The sequence below is a fragment of the Pristis pectinata genome, chromosome 20 (assembly GCF_009764475.1).
Source record: "Pristis pectinata isolate sPriPec2 chromosome 20, sPriPec2.1.pri, whole genome shotgun sequence".
NCBI lineage: Eukaryota > Metazoa > Chordata > Chondrichthyes > Rhinopristiformes > Pristidae > Pristis > Pristis pectinata.
This window is the reverse complement of record NC_067424.1, coordinates 28,632,226-28,650,891: the sequence shown is the minus strand read 5'-3', so window position 1 is coordinate 28,650,891 and position 18,666 is coordinate 28,632,226. Positions and strand designations below refer to the sequence as shown.

General features: G+C 37.7%; 1 protein-coding gene across 2 annotated transcripts in view; it reads left to right on the top strand.

Moving 5' to 3' along the window:
- Positions 1-18,666, top strand: part of LOC127580954 (zinc finger protein 76-like) — a 43,314-nt gene that overhangs the window by 17,848 nt on the left and 6,800 nt on the right. For both annotated transcript variants that reach the window (XM_052034956.1, XM_052034957.1), the window contains exons 4-12: positions 314-394; positions 3,736-3,935; positions 4,630-4,704; positions 5,479-5,595; positions 9,198-9,273; positions 10,232-10,357; positions 14,525-14,704; positions 16,471-16,707; positions 18,439-18,590. In XM_052034956.1, coding sequence (XP_051890916.1) covers positions 314-394; positions 3,736-3,935; positions 4,630-4,704; positions 5,479-5,595; positions 9,198-9,273; positions 10,232-10,357; positions 14,525-14,704; positions 16,471-16,707; positions 18,439-18,590 — 1,244 coding nt within the window. The remainder of the gene's footprint in view (positions 1-313; positions 395-3,735; positions 3,936-4,629; positions 4,705-5,478; positions 5,596-9,197; positions 9,274-10,231; positions 10,358-14,524; positions 14,705-16,470; positions 16,708-18,438; positions 18,591-18,666) is intronic.

Sequence of the window (18,666 nt, the reverse complement as noted above, 5' to 3'; positions counted from 1 at the left end):
GCATGTTTGAGTGCTACAGAACATCAGTGGGAAAAGTAAAGAAACAGACTATTTGCCCAATCTTTGAATGAAGCCAGGGGAGGGAGGTGGGGGGGGGGGGGGAATTGGAATTGTTCAATTTGCTCTTCTGAAACTGTAAGTTGGATGCCTTTACGTTTCAAAGATTTAAAAATTGACCTGAAATGTTACCTTTTTTTTCCATCTTCAGATGCTGCCTAACCTACTGAATACTTCCAGCATTTTCTGTTTTTATTTCAGATTTCCAGCAACTGTTTTCAATTGCTTTTGATTGATTTTGATTTAACATCTCCAGGTGACTCTCTCCCATTTGAAGATGGGCAGGCTGTACAGCTTGAAGATGGCAGCACTGCATACATCCATCACACTCCTAAAGGTATTGTAATTCTTAGTACATGCCTTGTAAAATTAAATTTAAGCACAGGACAGAATTGAGTTGGAGAAAATCCAGATATCCATCATTACTTTTGTAATGACAGAATTAAGGACTCTATGAGAATTAAATAAAATAGTAAAATTAATGACTCCTTGCAGTTAATAATCATTAATTATTACAATTACATCAGATAACTGAAGGTTCTGCCTTTGATCTCTTATTTCTTGCAGTGAAAGCAAAGAGCACCAAGTACTGAAAGAGTAGATCATTGAGAATTCAGTTGAATTTATTTTTGTAGTTTTAGTATCTGATTCTTGACAAATTATTTGTTGTGCACTGTACTGCTGTCCTGTCCCGCCTGAAAGGAGAGGAGTTCATGAAATCAGAAAAGCATGATAACAAAAGGAAAATGGAGGCAATAACCAATAAGTTAGGAGGAAATAATTGCTACTTCAGGACTATTAACTTTCTTCAGAACCGGTAGTAATAAGTAGATTTGGCTGATATTTCATGGATATTCAGTAGGTTTTACAATTTGCAGTAGTTATACTTGCAGAGAAATAAAAGATGAAAAAGTGATAGTTATTATAAGAACAAGTTATTCCTTCCACTATACGCTCTTTTTACCAAAGTACACAGCATCATCTCGTATATCATTATGAAGCTGGTGCTTGGTATGTTGTCACATGATGATGAGACATAATAGTTGGAACATAAAGCCCTCCAAACTTTTAACCTTTTGTTGGGAAATATTACCATTAGTTTCTATGCAATGGAATATTTCATCCAATTAATTTGTTGGGTTATTAAACAACAAAGACCTTTTTTAGTTAGGCCTTAAAGAGCCAGCTGGCCATTATTTGTCTTTGGTAGATCTAAGTACCTCTTTACTTAATGGCTATAATGATTTTTTTCTAAATTTTGCAGTATTTAGTGGTTTTCCTACATTCTGACCATGCCACCAATACAAAAGTAATTGGTTAACTGAAGTGCTTTGAGACATCCTGAAATGCATATCCAGAATGCACATTCTTTTGTTTGAAGCAATCAGTCAAAGTTGAGTTTATTGTCATGTGCATAAGTGCAATGAAAAACATACTTGCAGCAGCATCACGGGCACATAGCATCATATAAGCAGCATTGACAAGAAAAACACAAGGAAGAACACAACTAGAACAAACAAAGTCCATTTTAGTGCAAAGTGATCAAAGCGGTCATAGTGTTGCTAAATTCTAGTGATTAAGGTTGTGCCAGTTGGTTCAAGAACTGAATGGTTGAAGGGAAGTAGCTGTTCTTGAACCCGGTGGTGTGGGACTTCAGGCTTTGTACTTCCTGCCATTTAATGATGACTTGTGATCATGGTTTTTATTAAACCAATGTGATATTTGAGCTCAATAATGGTTGCCCTTTGCACTTTAGGGTTTCTTTTTCCTTCTGTGTTAAATATAAGGATTTTAATTAAATTTTAGTTATAGAGAGAGACAGGACAGAAACGCTCCCTTTGTCTCACTGAGTTCATGCCAACCATCAAGCACCCATTTTTACATTAATCCTTCCCTGACCCATTTTATTCTCCCCATATTTCCATCAACTTCCACCACCTTTCCTGACTGGATTCTACTGTGCACCAACACACTAGGGGCAATTTACAGTGGCCAATTAACCTACCATCCTGCATAATTTTGAAATATGGGAGGAAACCAGAACATCCAGAGGAACAGGGAGACTGTGCAAACTCCACACAGACTGCACTGGAGGTCAGGACTGAACCTAGGTTAATTATAGGGTTTGTGCTACTATGCTGTAATGGTGACTCTTAATGTGGTATCAGTGTGACTGAGAAAACATGACTATTCCTATATTGATTTAATCTGAAAGAATTTCCTTTTTTGCACTTGTTGATGTGGTTTGCATTAAATCACAGGCACAGAAGTGAAAGTACAGAATTGCAGAATTTTGTTTGAAGACAGAAAGATAGGGTTGTCAAACATGGAGAAAGAATTGTTCTGATCCCAATGTATAGTATAACTGTAAAGGCCCTAGAATCTGCACAACTTTTGTCCTAGGGAGAATTCTATAGCTATGGTGCAAAGTTGGATGTGGCCAGATATGCCAGCCCCAGCAATGTTCAGATGTGCATGGTTGGTGTATGTTCACTGTCACTGTGAGGTCATTATTGGGTGGGGAGGAAGAGACTGTAGGAGGCTATTGTTTCCTTATATTAGCACTTGGGCCTAGGCCTGATGAAGCTTTAGTAAATGTAATTCCAAGATCTGGCTGAAGTGATGCTAGCCGATGTGGCAGAAGTGAATTCTTGCCTCCAAAGCGGTGAACTCAAATTTTTAATATATTTGAAAGATGCAAGTTTTTAAAAAATCATGTTATTTTTTTTTCTAAAGGAGGGGGGGGGTGTGGCGGCACCCTCCACCCTTTGCCAGACAGACATCCCTACAAGACATTTACACATCCCTACAAGACTGCAGGGGGCTGTCGCAGTTATTTGTTCCCTACTGGCATGAGCCACAGATGGGTGCAACAACATTTGGGCTGTAGAACAGACCCTTAATCCTTTCTCTGGGATAATTTTTAAATAGGTTCACTGTGAAAGCCTATAGACTCAATGTCACTGAATTCTGCTAGTTCATCAGGACAGCATTTGTGAATTATACAAGTGCATATCAGCATGTAATCACTGACAGCAATTGCTTGATTTCTGTCTGAGACTCTGAATGCTTCCTTATGAAAGGAAAACCTGTAACTTATGTTCATATAGCTCCCTTATCAACAGGGACTCCTTGGATCACTTCAGGTTACTAGATGCTAAGTAGGTACTGAGCAGGAAGGAGTATGGTTAGAATAGGGCAAACACTTAAAGGAACATAAAGAGCTTTAGGAATCTTTCAAAAACAAGGAGGATATTAATGCTGAAGGAATGAATTGCAAAGAGTGGCAGTATAGTGGCTGAAAGAATAGCGGCCACTGGTAATGTGAAATGAAAGCAATAAGGTGTTGGATGAGTGAATGGTGCGCCAGGTGACATGTACCTTGTGAAGTTCCATGAACTTTTAGGGTAACACCATATAATATGTTGATCTTAATCTGCTGGCACTGAAGCTGGGAAAATATCCAAATCATTGGACTGAGGTTGCTACATCATGATTTACCCGTGATTCTAGATAAAAAATAACCATCAATAATGGCCCTTGTTGCAAATTGCTTGGATGTCATGTTTCTATGCTGGCCTGTGGTGTGGTTGCATAAACCATCGATACACAAAAATACTTGCACAAACTTGGCAATTGTTTTATCTTGACATCTGCCAAATTTTCCTCCCCACACAGATGAATTTGACCCAGAAGCAGTACAAGCCGTACAACTAGAAGATGGCACAACAGCTTTTATTCATCACCCAGTCTCCATGCAAGGTCCCAACACTATCTTGGCTGTTCAGACGGAAGCAGGTCTAGAAGCTCTGCATGCAACAACAGATGACACTGTTGATCATGAGACCATCAGTGCTCTTGAACATTATGCCAACAAGGTATGCCGCCTTCTATGATCTGCAGTAGTCTTTGGCTTCTTCAATTAAAGATTTACTCCTTCACTGTAATTGATCAGTCTTCAGACCTTGAAACCAATTCCGCTGGATGTTAACTTTGTATCAGGTAACTCTGCAAAGAAACTCCCTAATAGTGGCAAACCAACTATGTTTGATAGAAAGAGGTAATTCCTGCAGTCTTAACAAGTTCTCTGGCTCTAAGAATCTAAATTGTCTGTGTTTTAAGTATAATTGTTTCAGATAAATATTTCAAAATTAATATCTTAATATTTGTTAATGATATTTCAGCTTCTACCTTACCACATGTGCATGTTCCAAGTTCTGTAAAACATGTTAAATGTTTACTAAAGTTGTATTCTTATTTCCTGGTTTATCTCTATGGCTGCAAAGCAAGCTGAATTATGTCACCACTGAACACCAAGATGGGGAAATCCATACACAGAGATCATCAGGTCATTTGTGGGTGGCTTTCTTTGAGGCCAGTAGCAAGTGCAGTGGCTTTGCCATTGATCACTATATCTAAGCTGGCGAAAACTTGACAAGATCAACAAAGTGATTTTAAAATTAGTCCAGTTTGAGATAAAAGCTATATCTATAGAATTTGAACTTATATAACAATTTATTTTGAGCTTTTTGTCAAAGTGGCAGTAGTTGTATACATCTTTTTTTTATCCAGGTGTCTGAAGAAGATGAAGGGGTCAGCAGTACTACTGGGCTGCCCTCTGATATGAACAAGGACAAACCTATGCAGGTATCACTTCATTACACTCTTAAATGTGTGTCAATGCACTGTCAATGGGAGAGTCTTTAGGATGCATGGGTAATTTCCTGGAATGTGATGAATAATGTACATCTTTTTGACTTAAGTTATAACAAAACTGGCATTTTGCAGTGGGTATTGTAACAGGGCCAGTGGGAGTTGAATGTTTCTAGCTACTTGGCAGAAGTTGAGATGCAAATTTGATTAAAGATATATCTGTAATATCAAGACAATTTCAGTCTTATTTCTGAGAGCATTCTTGGTGAGGAGTAACAGCGAGATCTTCAGTGCTCACCCTTATTGTGGGGGAAATCTGACACCAATGTCTGCTATATGTACAAGCATAATTAAAAATAGAAATTAAACAATTCTTGTCAGTGATTCATCTGCCCTTCCGGTTGATGCATTGTTTTGCTGCCTTCTCCAAGTAATCTACATAAGTTGGTGAACTGCTGAGATCGATGCTGTAAGAAATCCTGTAAACATTGTTTTTTTTGAGGTGTAAGTGAGTTTTTAAATGCACGCTGTTTCATAGTTATTGCTTAACATCCTCTCTCACCCCAAATCCATGCATAGATTCTTGTATCTTAAGACAAATCTTCCAAAACAGCATGAAAGCTAATTCTTGAAATATTTTGTATTCATTAAACATTTATGATATTTCAGCTTAATCTCACATGAAAGTCCAGGTATGCATAGGTGCTGTACTTTAGAAATTGCTTTAATTAATTTAAAAAGATTTTTTTCACCCTTATCCCTAAATAGCTGGTGATTGATGGTGAAGTTCGAGTCAGTGCTAAAGGCCAGCAAGTAGGGGAAAAGGCATTCCGCTGTGGGTTCGAGGGGTGTGGGCGTCTCTACACAACAGCACATCATTTAAAGGTAAAGACACGTTTTATGTTTCATAGTGGTACTTTGGGGACTGCTTAGCCTTCACCCAATTCATTTATGTACATGTTTAAATTTAGTAGATAATTAATAAAAGACAGGAGCTGTACACTTTACTCTCTGAGATCTGAGTTTGACTGATACTATATGAAATAAATGAATAACTGTTCCTAATTAGCAGTTTTATTGAGAGCAGCCTCTAACAGCTGTTACAAGGACAGACAATCTGACTTGGGTGTTAAAACTGATTGTTCAGCAGAGTAGAGGGAGGTTGTTATTTCTTGCATTTGTTTAATGCTGGCACCAGGTATAAATAATGAAGTTATATTCCAATCCCCATTGACACGCCTCATTTTCACATGCACAAAACACTATAAAAATCTTGTGCAGTAATCCATCTTTCTGAAACCTATAATTAGTATATGGCTGCATAAACATATGTATTCTGATAACACAGCACACCAGCTTTCTGTCATTGGAAATTATTTATAAGAAACATAATTGTCCTCAAACTCTTAAAATGTAATTGCTATGAATATACAACCATGAAAACCTGATTTTTAAGATCATCTATTGCATCAGTTCTCTCTTTTCCTTTTTCCATGACCTGTTATAACTATTCCATTGATTCGGTCTTCTGCTCAATGATTCTTTACTGTGTATCATTTTATTATATCTTTTACAAAAAATTAACAATGCAGTCATGTGATCCAAAAGACAGCACAGACAAAAGGAAGGTAAACTTTGTTTAGAATTACAATTTTTAAAATCTAGCTTTTAGTTCACAGAAATGCATGTTTTAAGAACAAATTTCATAATTCTATTCTTATTAAGTATTTAATTTATGAAAGCCTACCTGCCCCTGACTTTGACAATTATTGTAACTTGACCTATCTGTTTGAGCTCTGATTTTAAGACCGAGCATGTTGGAAACGCCCAGAATGCAGCATCCATGAAAAGTTATTGTTTTAAGTTTATAATCTTTCATCAGAATGGGAAAAATATTAGGGATTCAACTTTTTATAAATAAAGGCAGATCCAGAGGAAAGGAGTTATAGGGTGAGAGCAGGAAATGACTAAATATGAAAGTTAAGATGACCAAATTTTCTAATCTGTATCAACTGAATTGCTGATGCTGATTACAACATAATGTAACATAACATTATCTACATAATTAACACTATAAGATTGTTTGGGCTGTTAAGTGATTTAAAAAAACTAACCTTTATTCATTGACTACAGTACATAAAATATGATTTTAATCATATTATAAAACAATAATGGAATACTACTACTGTTGAATGGTGCAAAATAAAATGCTTTGTATTTCAGAGGGGTAGAGAGGGGAAGAGTGGGGCTTGCAAGGATCATTTAAATATCCACTACACCATGGCAAAACATACAGCAATCTCACAAGTCTATGGAAACTGATTTGGATTTAACAAGATCCAGAACTCCAATTTAAGTGTTTATATAATGCTTCTGCCTGTTTCAGACCAGTTTTAAGGCTTGATCAAAAATAAAGGCAAGTATGCCTTGAGTAAATAAATGGCAGGAATTTTTTTTAATTTTCATTTGACTTTTGCTTCATTTTCCAGTGTAAATTGCAATGTGGGACAATTAAAATTAGCTCAGTAGCCTAGAGTTACAATACATAAGTGAATCAAATCTGTGTTTGAACTTTACCGTCACACCACTTGAGTTGTGCCATGCGATTATCTTAAAGCATGGAGCAGGTAGTCATTACTATCTAGCGGCAGCAGTGGAGACCATTATTGTACTGTGCACATAAATACAATTTTCTGTACTTAAAACGTATGAAAAAGAATCAGTAATAGGTTGCCCCTGTGCCTGCTATGCCACTCAATAAGGTTGTAACTGATCTTTAAGCTCAGTGCTACTTTCCTGCACCAGCCACATAACCCATGATTCTCATTGCATATTTTTCTAAGTTGTCAAAGGAATGAGCAGTTTCCTTTTAAAGAATGCACCTCTAACATAAAGAAAAGGATTAACATTTTATGTGGTAATAGTCTTGCATGTGACCAGATGCTTCATACAATGTGCAGCGGAATGTCTAGGATTCCCTCTCACTTTCTCCAAAAAGCCAATGGGGTAAAGTCAACTAAAAATTTCAAAGTTGAGACTGATAGTTATCTTATTAGGTATTGGTATCACAAGATATGGAGCCAAAGCAGGTAGATGAAAATTATCCACCCTCTCATTGAATGGAAGAACATTTTGTTGGGGTGTAGGAGAGGGTGGGAGGAGAATGAACTGAATGAATCCTGATACGTAAAACTCCGATAACCCACTGCCTAATTGTTTGGGAATCCCAATGGTTTGACATCTGGCTCACCAGCCACTGGTTTCCCCACTCCCTTTAACATACCCTGCTTCTTGCTTTCCCCTTAACATACCAGGGGGAGGTGATGGGAACGTGGGATGAGTGAAATGGGTTGGGATAGGATTAGTATAATGAAGGGTGCTTGATGGATATGGCATGGATATTGTGCGCTGAAGTGCCTGTTAACATGCTATATCTCTCTGTAACTCAGTTGACCAGAATTAACTGATTCATTTGTCTCCCTTGAGGCAAAGGCACAATTTCACCTCTAATTATTATCTAACAACACATGCTGTGTTTTGAATACACAAGCTGGGGGAAAAGAATTAGACCTTGTTTTGATTGAAGTACTTGCTAATGATACAATGAGGACATCTTCACTATGTGACTAGAGCAGTTAAAGAAGTATTATATTCTACTATTATCTTCTATTATCTCCACTATTATTTTCTCATCAACTAAGAATGGTAAATAAATGACAACCTTGTCAGCGAATGTCACTTCCCTAAATTTTTTTTAAAAGAATGTTCGTTTGGCACTGCAACAAAACAGCAGGTTGATGCCTTCAGAAAATCTGGAAACACTCGGAAGGTCAGGCAACATCTGTGGAAGGAGAAACAGAGTTAACGTTTTAGTTCACTGCCCTGAATTGCTGCCCCTATTCTCTCTATGCCTGTACTAATGTTGCAGATAGTGAAGGGATTTTGACCTTAAATGGTAACCCTTGTTTCTCTTTCTATCAATGCTGGCTGACATCCTGAGCCATTCCAGTATTTTCAGTTTTTATTTCAGATTTCCAGTATCTGCAGTGTTATAGTCCTCTTCATGTTGGTGCTTTCTGTGCTTTATCAGTTTCACTGGCACTGTCAAAATCTGTGTATGAATAATGCTCAGTTAAGCAGGTAACCAGAACGTGAACAGGTAATGGATTTGTAATTGAGGTGCCTAGGAAGGAAGAGAGAACAACAGAAGAAGAGAAAATTGTGGAATTTTGATAGGAGTATATAATAACTCATGTACAGTCACTCAGACTAATTTCAGATTTGGATAATGAACGTAAATGTGGCAGATACTGTATGCTGTAAGCTGATGAATTTTGTATAGAGTACGGTGCAAAACAGAGGAAGATGGTTAATATCAATTCAGATTAATGTTGGTTATTCAAAATCCATTTTTCTATTTATAACATCATGAGAGATATGTGAAGGAGTGATGAGTTTTAAAGCAATTCCTTTTCTCGACTTTGCAGGTTCATGAACGGGCACACACAGGAGATCGACCGTACCGGTGTGAGCAACCAGGCTGTGGAAAAGCATTTGCTACAGGTAATGGCAGAAGCATTCACTATGCAGAAAGTTAGGTTTAAATTGCAGAGAAAGAGAAACTAATGCGCTGGAAAAGCGGTGTCGGATTAGTCAAGTTGTAAAATGTATTTTTGGTGTTGAAAATAAGGAGATTAGGGTGTGGATCTTAATCATCAGTGAAAATAGAGGGTTTTACTCTTTTATATTTTAGTTAATTTATCCATCCTGCAACCAAATCATCCAGGTAAAGAAGATTGTTGTTTTGTTAAATTTCCAGTTATTCTCTACATGGTGATGGTAAAGTACCACAAATAGTCTCAGTGTTTAGGATGGAAGATAGTCAGTTGGACAAGATGTTGGAGAGTGGCTAGTGTCCATATCCATAGTGTCCTGACCAAGGAGATCAGGAGAGTGGTTTAAAATCGGAAGGAAATTAAATAGATGAGAGATCCTAAATCTACATGCATCTCCTTCATCTTTCATGAGCCATGTTCTGAATGTATTTTCTGGTCTTCCTTTCTTCTGTATGGTGGTTAAATCCTGCTCTTGTTTGAAATTCTTGTTGCTCACAAGCCTCATGTTTGTGGCCTATTTTACACATGATGTGATAGTAAGCGTTGTGCACTGTTTGACATCACTGCACATATTCAGCTGTCTCCATGGAAGTGTGCTTCTACAACCAGAAGAGCCAGGTAAAAAAAAAAAAAATTGTTACCAGTGCATAAAGTGCTCAGTTGGGACTTTTGAAAAGAAATTCCATCACTTAGCCCATAAAAATGTTGTGCTATATAATAGAATTTCTAGGCCATTCCCTTTACAATTTGAAATTTTTTTAAATGCATTCTTCTATGATTCCACCTGTGGTGTCGAACATTTGATCATATATGAAATATTATGCATATTTTGCTGGAAATTTAGTCTAGTTGCAAGAAATATTCAATAAAATGTAAACACCATTACAATTTTTGTTCAATTGCAGGTTATGGATTGAAAAGTCATACCAGAACACACACAGGAGAAAAACCATATAAATGCCCTGAAGACATGTGTAATAAAGCATTCAAAACATCAGGAGACTTGCAAAAACATATTAGAACTCACACAGGTAGTCTAATGACTCTACAGCACCTACCTAGATCGTTATAATTTGTGTATTGATTATAATACTTTGTATTTGTTGTTTTGATATCACTTGAAACATATAATTTGTTACTATTACCTTTACTGTGCCTAGGCTGTTTATCCTTAATCCTGATCATTTCCCAGTAACCAAGTGGTGAAAATCATTTTAAGTGCAGACCTCAGGTGAGAACAGGGTCCAGTTTGATAGTGAAGCTCCTAAAGATGAATAGCTGACCAAAATTATGCAGCTTCAAGTGTAAAGAATAACCTGTTAGTTTGGGGTTGGGAATTCTATCAATTATTATCTTGCAGAGAATGGGAAAAGAAATAGGAAAGGACTTTTGTGGGAAATGTTAAGGAATAAAAAAGATTAATTTGGCAACAGAGAAATTATTTAGATACCACGTTGTAGCTCGTCTTTTTCACTTAGACATAAGTCAGTAATCAGCTTACAGAACTTCTGCAGCAAGCTGTAAATGGTGGCAAAGTGCCCAGTGTTAATAACATCCATATTTTTTACTGGTATTAATTAAAATGCAGAGCCTAAAAATGATGTGAATGATTGCTTTGTTTGACTGTATTTATTATTATTTACGATTGGATCCTGATAAAGCCAATGAAAGATTTGTCAAGGGATGTTATCCTTGGATCAGCACTTGTATAAACTTCAGATAAAATGTAATCAATTTATTAATGCTTGTACTGCAGCTTCTTTAATTATTTTTTCAAACATTAAATTTAAACAAAAACAACCCACTATTAACAAAAGCCAATATTGTGCTCTTGTCTTTACTGAGCTCCCAACTTTATTGAAAAAAAATCTACGAACTATTGAAAAATATACAGTAAATATTTAGGAATGTTATTTACTTGGAATAGGATTCCGCTTTAATTAGGAATCTTGCACATGTTTGCCCATTTTTCCTCCCCTTAATCGTACTACAGTTATGCTTCATTGACTGCCAAACACTGTGGGACAACTTTGTCCTTCTAATACGAAATGTTGCACTTTAGCGCTGACTGCAGGCTAGAAGACGAACAGTAGTTAAGTCATTTTGATATACACAAAACAACTAATAAGGGTCTGTCTTCACCCCCACCATCAAGAAGAAGAACTCCAAATCAGCCCTACATTGCTTTAATACAATGATATCACTGCATGGTTATAATTACATCTGCTTTAACTCTGTAACATGCTATTATCAGGTATTGTAAACTGTTGGGGGGGAAATAATGAAATGATGATTAGTGGGAGCAGAAGGTGTGGTGGTGGTGGTACATATTCTGGTGAATATTACAAAGCCATACATTGCAAGGATACAATATAGCTTATTAGCCTTGGTTTTAGTCTAGCTGTACCTCCTCATCTGCCATCTGGCTCATACCAGAATGCAATGATTATCCAGGCTTGGAGATATTCAATACTTGTCAAAGCAGTTTTTATTCGCTTGTAACTCTGGATATTTGATCATTGGATTTAAAGCCACAGTGGCAGTAGATGGGAAATCACAACTAGACAATTATTCATGTGGCTAATTCTCCAGATGGATCCTCTTACTGAATTGTGACCAGAAGTGCAAAAGCTTGCTCAAGTAAAGTAACTCCATAGAGTTATTGAGGCCAACTACAGTCCAACATCATTGCAAACTAAAATCGAATTGGAAATGCCATGTGAGATTTTGATCTGCATATTGATTGGAATCAAACTAGCAAGGGTATCACAGAAGAAGAATTGGTGGAGTGTGTTGGGGATTTCTCCTTAGAGCAGTATGTCATGGAACCTACCTGGGAACAGGCTATTTTAGAGTTGGTCATATGTAACGAGGAAAGATTAATCATAGATCTTGTAGTTAAAGGTCCCTTAGGACCACAAAATGATAGAATTCCAGCTGCAGTTTGAGGGTGAACACCACAGAATCAAATCCACTGTCTTCAACATAAACAAGGACAATTATAATGGTGTGAAGCTGGAGCTGTCTGTGGTGGACTGGGAACGTAAACAGGCCAGTAGGTGAACAGTGCAGGTATTCAAACAGCTGGTCCAACTTGTTCCAACCAGAAAGAGGGATTCCAGATGAAAGAAGCATAATCTTTGGTTAACAAAGAAGGTCAAGAATATGTCAAATTGAAAAGTAGATCATTCAAAGTGGCAAGGGTTGGTGGTAGGCCAGAGGACAGGGAAGTTTTTAGGATTTAGCAGTGTAAGAGTAAATAAAAATCGTAAGAGAGAAAATTGATTTTGAGAGGAAAATTCAATGTGAGATCAAAATAGAGTTTCTGTGGATATGTAAAAAGGACGAGGGCGGCTAAGGTAAGCATGGGGCCTCTAGAGAACGAAGCTGGTGAATTAATAAAAGGAAACAAAGAGATAGCAGATGTATTAAATCAACCTTTTACATCAGTCTTCTCTGTGGGGGACACTGCAAATATCCCTGAGGCAATATGGAGGAACGTGTAAAACTCCCAGTCACGAGGGATAACGTTTTAGAGAAACTATTGGGGCTAAAGATAGACAAATCACCAGGACTCGATTGCCTACACCCAAAGGTTTTAAAGGAAGTGGCTGCAAAGGTACGGACCTATCGGTTGAAAATTTTCAAAACCCACTAAATTCTGGGAGGGTACCAGGTTAGAAAAACAGCCAATGTGATTACCTGTTCAAAAAGTGAGGAAGACCAAAGGCAAGAAACTATAGCCAGTTAGTTTAACATCTATTGTTGACAAGATGCTGGAGTCAATAATCAAAGATGAAATAACTAATCATTTAGGAAAGCTGAATATAATCACACCTAGTCAACATGGTTCTATGAGAGAGAAATCATGTTTGACAAATTTGCTTGAATTCTTTGAGGATATGACAGGGGGAGTTAATAGAGGGGGACCTGTAGATTTCCAAAAAGGCATCTGACAAGGTGCTACATAAGAGGCTGGTGCATTAGTTAAGAGTTCAAGGGACTGGAGGAAGTTTGTTAGCATGGACTGGGGGGAATAAAAGAAGGCTGTCACGTGGAAAATGCAGTTGAAACAAATGGGTCCTTTTCAGGCTGGAAAGACATAACCCAGGGATTGGTTCTTGGCTTTCAACTGCTTACTGTTTATATTATTGACCTGGAGGAGGAAACAAAATGTAAGGTTTCTAAGTTTGCCAATGATACAAAAATAGGTGGAAGGGCTTGTTGTGATGAGAATATTATGATGCTGCAACAAGATATAGATAAGTTGAGCAATTGGGCAAAATCCTGGCAAATGGAGCCTAATATGGGGAAATACATAGTCATGCACTTCAGTAAGAGGAATCAAAAGGCAGATTATTATCTAAATGGAGAGAGACTGAAAATGAGTGAAGTTCAGAGAGATCTAAATGTTTTAGTGCATGAATCACAAATGTTATCAGGCAGGTCTAACAAGTAGTCAAGAAAACAAACAGCATTTTGGCCTTTATTGCAAAGGGTTGTTTAAGAATAGGGAAAATTTGTTACAGTTGTGTTGTTGAGACCCTGTGATTTGGTCCCCTTTATTGTTGAGTCCGTTTTGGTCCCTTTGGCTTAAAGAAAGGATATAGTAGAGTTGGAGGCAGTGGAAAGAAGATTCACCAGGCTAATTCCAGCTATGAGAGAGTTGTCCTATCAAGAGAGGCTAGACATTTTGGGTCTGTTTTCCTTGGCGTTCAGAAGAATGAGAGGTGGTCTTATTCAAACATATAAGACCTTAAGGGGGCTTGACAGGATAGATGTTGACATGTTTTCACTAGTGGGAGAGCTGCGAACAAGAGGACATAATTACAAAATGAGGGGCCAGTCATTTAAAACTGAGCTGTGGAGAAATCTCTTCCCTTAGAGGGTAGTGAATTGCTGGAATTCTCTGCCCTGGAAGTTGGTGGAGGCCAGATCATTAGATATATTTAAGGTTGCAATTGATGATTATGGGGAACTGGTACAGAAGAGGAGTTGAGGTCAACGTAGATCAGCCATGATCATATTGAATGGTGGGGCAAGTTTGAGGGGCCTGGTGGTCTACTATTTTCTTGTGTTCTTGTGAATGATTTATACAATTGCTCATTGAATTTTGAAATTTTGAAGTGGCTGCAATATTCAAAAGGTCTAGCTTTAAATTTCTTTTCTAAGTAATGTTGTGTCTGCTTTTCAAACAGGTGAACGACCTTTCAAGTGTCCATTTGAGGGGTGTGGCCGTTCTTTTACCACTTCCAATATACGTAAAGTTCACATCAGAACGCATACAGGAGAGAGGCCGTATATCTGCTGCGAACCAGGCTGCGGTCGAGGGTTTGCTAGTGCTACTAATTATAAGAATCACATGAGAATTCACACAGGTAATTTGCAATGTTGAGCACAAACTAATGAAGCTAAAGTAATTTATATAGCTAACTCTCATTGAACATGTAACAGATTGAAATTTGAGAACTTGCTATGACATTACACAGTTGCATAGACACATTTTTATATGAAATTCCTTTGCTATTTTAATGGAACATGTTGAAAAGTGGTTTAGCATTCTTAATAGAACTAGAAGAGAAAAATCCTTGGAATATGTTGGCATGTTTAAATCCTAGTTTTGCACAACACAGTTTCTTTGCACAAAGACAGTTTCTGTGGCACGTTTATCCTCGTTTCTTGTGAAAAGTTGGTGCATTTTGATTGATTGCAAACATAATATTTCTAAGGATTTCATTGCTCAGGTTTTGGGATCAGTGGAGAACAGCACAAGTTTGCTGCTGAGTCTTCACATGTTTGTATTCCATGTCGAGGACTTCTGGAGAAAAGGCTGGGGAGCACCAGGACCTTTCACCTACAAATCCTGTGATCTGATGGGATGTGCAGGAAGTAGGGGATTGAGAAGAGGGAGAACAAATCCTGCCCATGAAACAGCTGAAATAAATGTTCATAATCTATTAAACCTTGTCCCCTCCTGTTTAGCTGACATTGAATAAATTAACATTCAGCAGCTGTCGAAAATCTAGTCGAACAATTTTTTAAATAAAACTTAAAACTTTAAAAAAAAAATCCCTAAAGACATTTAAATAAATTTAAACAATTATAGCAAATTGTATCACCCATTTGAGGGAATGCCCCTCTGCTGGTCTACCTGACATGAATGATGTTTGGAATTTAAGTGTAGGGAGAAGTCTAATATGTAGAAAATATTGATTGCCATCTTGGGTATTAAACAGCAATATTGGTCCTGTCATGGGCTTACTGTAATTGACTACATTATTTAAATATGATGGGATTTTATTGGTTAAAGTTCCCTGTATCTTCAGAAACAGCATCACTGAAACCAGAGCAAATGTTCCAGACATTATTGTACTTTCAACCAAATAGTGATGTACATTGTCAGGATTCTTCCTATTTTTGGGATATTCTAATCCCACTATTCTAATTCCACTGTCGAACTGGACGTATATTGCTTGTGTATGATTAGCGTAAATGGCAGAACTGACATCAGGTGTGTGGTTTCTTTCTTCTGGATTCAATGTTGAAAGCAGTTTAATGATGTCACCAGTTCATGTAAATTCAGTGGTGCTTTCTGTTACTTGTATGTATGTATTACACCAAAAACCATAATCTACCCTTTTAATTCTACTCCAAAGCCCCAAACACCCCCTCACCTTGCACTTACACCTATCTTTTTCTGCCATGAGTTTCCTGACTTCCTTATCTGTTCAGTCACCACTCCCATTCAACCACATCATGTATTTTTGTTCCTCTCCCTCAATGTCACTATAAACAGCAGTTCCTTTTAATGAGTTCATTCTATATCCTGACTGTGGCTTATAGTTTTCTTTTTAATACCACAGTGCAGTAGTGGACAGGTTCTCCAGGGGAGGACAGAAAACTGGGATGAAGAGTTATCGGTGTAATTTAGAGGGCCTTAGCAATGAACATTTATTTTTCAAGATTAATTATTGAACTGTATGCAGTTTGCTTTTATTCTGTAACAATGCCTTAGTGATAAGAGCAATTTGACACATTACAATATTTAATAGTAACAAAAAAGGTAGGTTAATTGTAAGAAAGATGGAAATAAAGACTCTTGAATGTGGAAAGTTTAGATGCTGTCTAACTGATTTATCCACAGGAGAGAAGCCGTATGTTTGTACCGTACCGGGCTGTGGGAAATGTTTCACAGAATACTCTAGCCTGTATAAACACCATGTGGTCCACACACATTCCAAGCCATATAACTGCAACCACTGTGGAAAGACATACCGGCAAACTTCTACGCTAGCTACGCATAAACGTACTGCACATGGTGACATGGAAGCAACAGAGGAAAGTGAGCAGGCCTTGTTTGAACAGCAACAACAACAGCAAGGTAGGTTCCTGAGGCATAGTAAGGGCAGTCTCTTTGGTACTAGTTTTATCTTTTTTAGGGATCTTTCTTTGAAGAGGTCCATTTAGATCTAATGATGAGTGTTAAGTGCTTCTGAAATAACAAGACAGATGCCATCCATGCATTTATGGTGAATATAAATATTCACAATTTTTGTTGTTACCGATGAAACATGTAATTGGCTCTGATAAAGGGCTCTCAATGTTAGGGGAGCAGCTGCCTCACAGCTCCAGTGATCCAGTTTCAATACTGATCTCTGGTGTTTGTGTAGAGTTTGAATATTCTCCCTGTGACTAGGTGAGTTTCCTCCAGATGCTTCCATACACCACAGACATGCAGGTTAATAGGTTAATTGGCCACCAATATTTGCCTCTCGTGTAGGTGAGTGGTAGAATTTGGCAGGGGGGGGTGCGGAAGGAGGAATTGACGGGAATGTGCGGAGAATAAAATGGGATTAGTGTAGAATTAGTGTAAATGGGTACATGATGGTCAATGTGGATTTGGTGGGCCGAAGAACCTGTTTCTTTGCTGTGTGACTTGTTGGAAGGGTTACACCTTGCCCATGACATGATATGCATGGCTGTACACAAGTGCTCAGTAATTTTTTTTTAAAATTGTTTTGCAAGTGCATGGAGTTCCAGGCTTGAGGCACCACATAGTACTGTGGATAAAATTCCACTTCTCTTGCAGGCATATGCATACGCGTACACACAGACAGACAAGAAAGAAGGCAAGTAGAGTTGTGAGATGGGACAAACACTTCAATATAGAGGAAGGTTGGAGGATGGTTATGGAGGTTGCAGAGGCAGGCAAAAATCTGGGATCACTTTAATATCATGCAATTTTGCCCAAGAAATTGGAAGTATAGACAGATGTAAATCCAGGAGATAGATACGCACATTTGCATTTTCAGAAGTTTTTGACAAGGCATTGCACATAAGCTAGAGAGGAACTGAAAAGATCACTGTGTTGGTTAGGATTGATGACTTTCCAGATAGAAATTTGTTATTAATAGAAGTGGTCCTGCATGGTGGACTTCCTTGGATCTGTGTTAGGACTGCTGCTTTTCATTGCCTTCAATATTTAGATATTATGGATAGCATGATTTTAGATCCTGCATAAGAAAGATTGGAACCTGATCTTGATGCTATGGGAAATGAACCTGCAGCTGGCAGTTGTCATTTGATGGAGTCAAACATGATGTAGTGCAGTGGTAAGGCTAATGCTGGCCAGGTAAATCACACACAGGGCAAATCTATGGAGCAAAAAAGAGAACTGTGAAGGTGCTGAGAAGTCTTTTGAAGGAAAAGTGAGAATGAAGAAAAATAGAAGCGAGATCTATTTTAAAACTAAAATAACTATTTTGCTTAGTGCTAGCCCCTAGTTAAGTCTCACCTAAAGTAATGGGGGTGGGTCCTTGGTCACATGCAATAAAACATTGTACTCAGCTTCTGAAATTTGGTTCCATTCAAGTGAAAAGAGCAAACTCTCTGTGGACAAAAATGAAACCATCAGATCAAATATATAAAATTAACAACCTTTAGTGTAGATAGGCATCTCGACATGATGCGTCAGGCCGAAGAAGCTGCTTCCACGCTGTATGACTCTAACCACAAGCTTTAAATACGTTTTTTTAATGTATGCCTTCATGATGTGCTTTATTTGAATTTGTGCTGAATTAGGTCACTCTAATCCTGTATATTTTATTTTTAGCCACTGTTGTTGAACCCACATTGAAAAGATCACGTATTGCATACCTCTCAGGGGTGGAAGGTGATGGTGGAATTCCTACCCAGGTTACCATGGTAACCCAAGATGGTCTGGGATCTCAGGTAGCACTTATATCACAGGATGGAACTCAGCAGGTATGATAAAGCTTTTAGCCTTAATGTTAATTCAATCTAGTTAGAATTTTAATTCGAAAGTGAATATAAGAACATA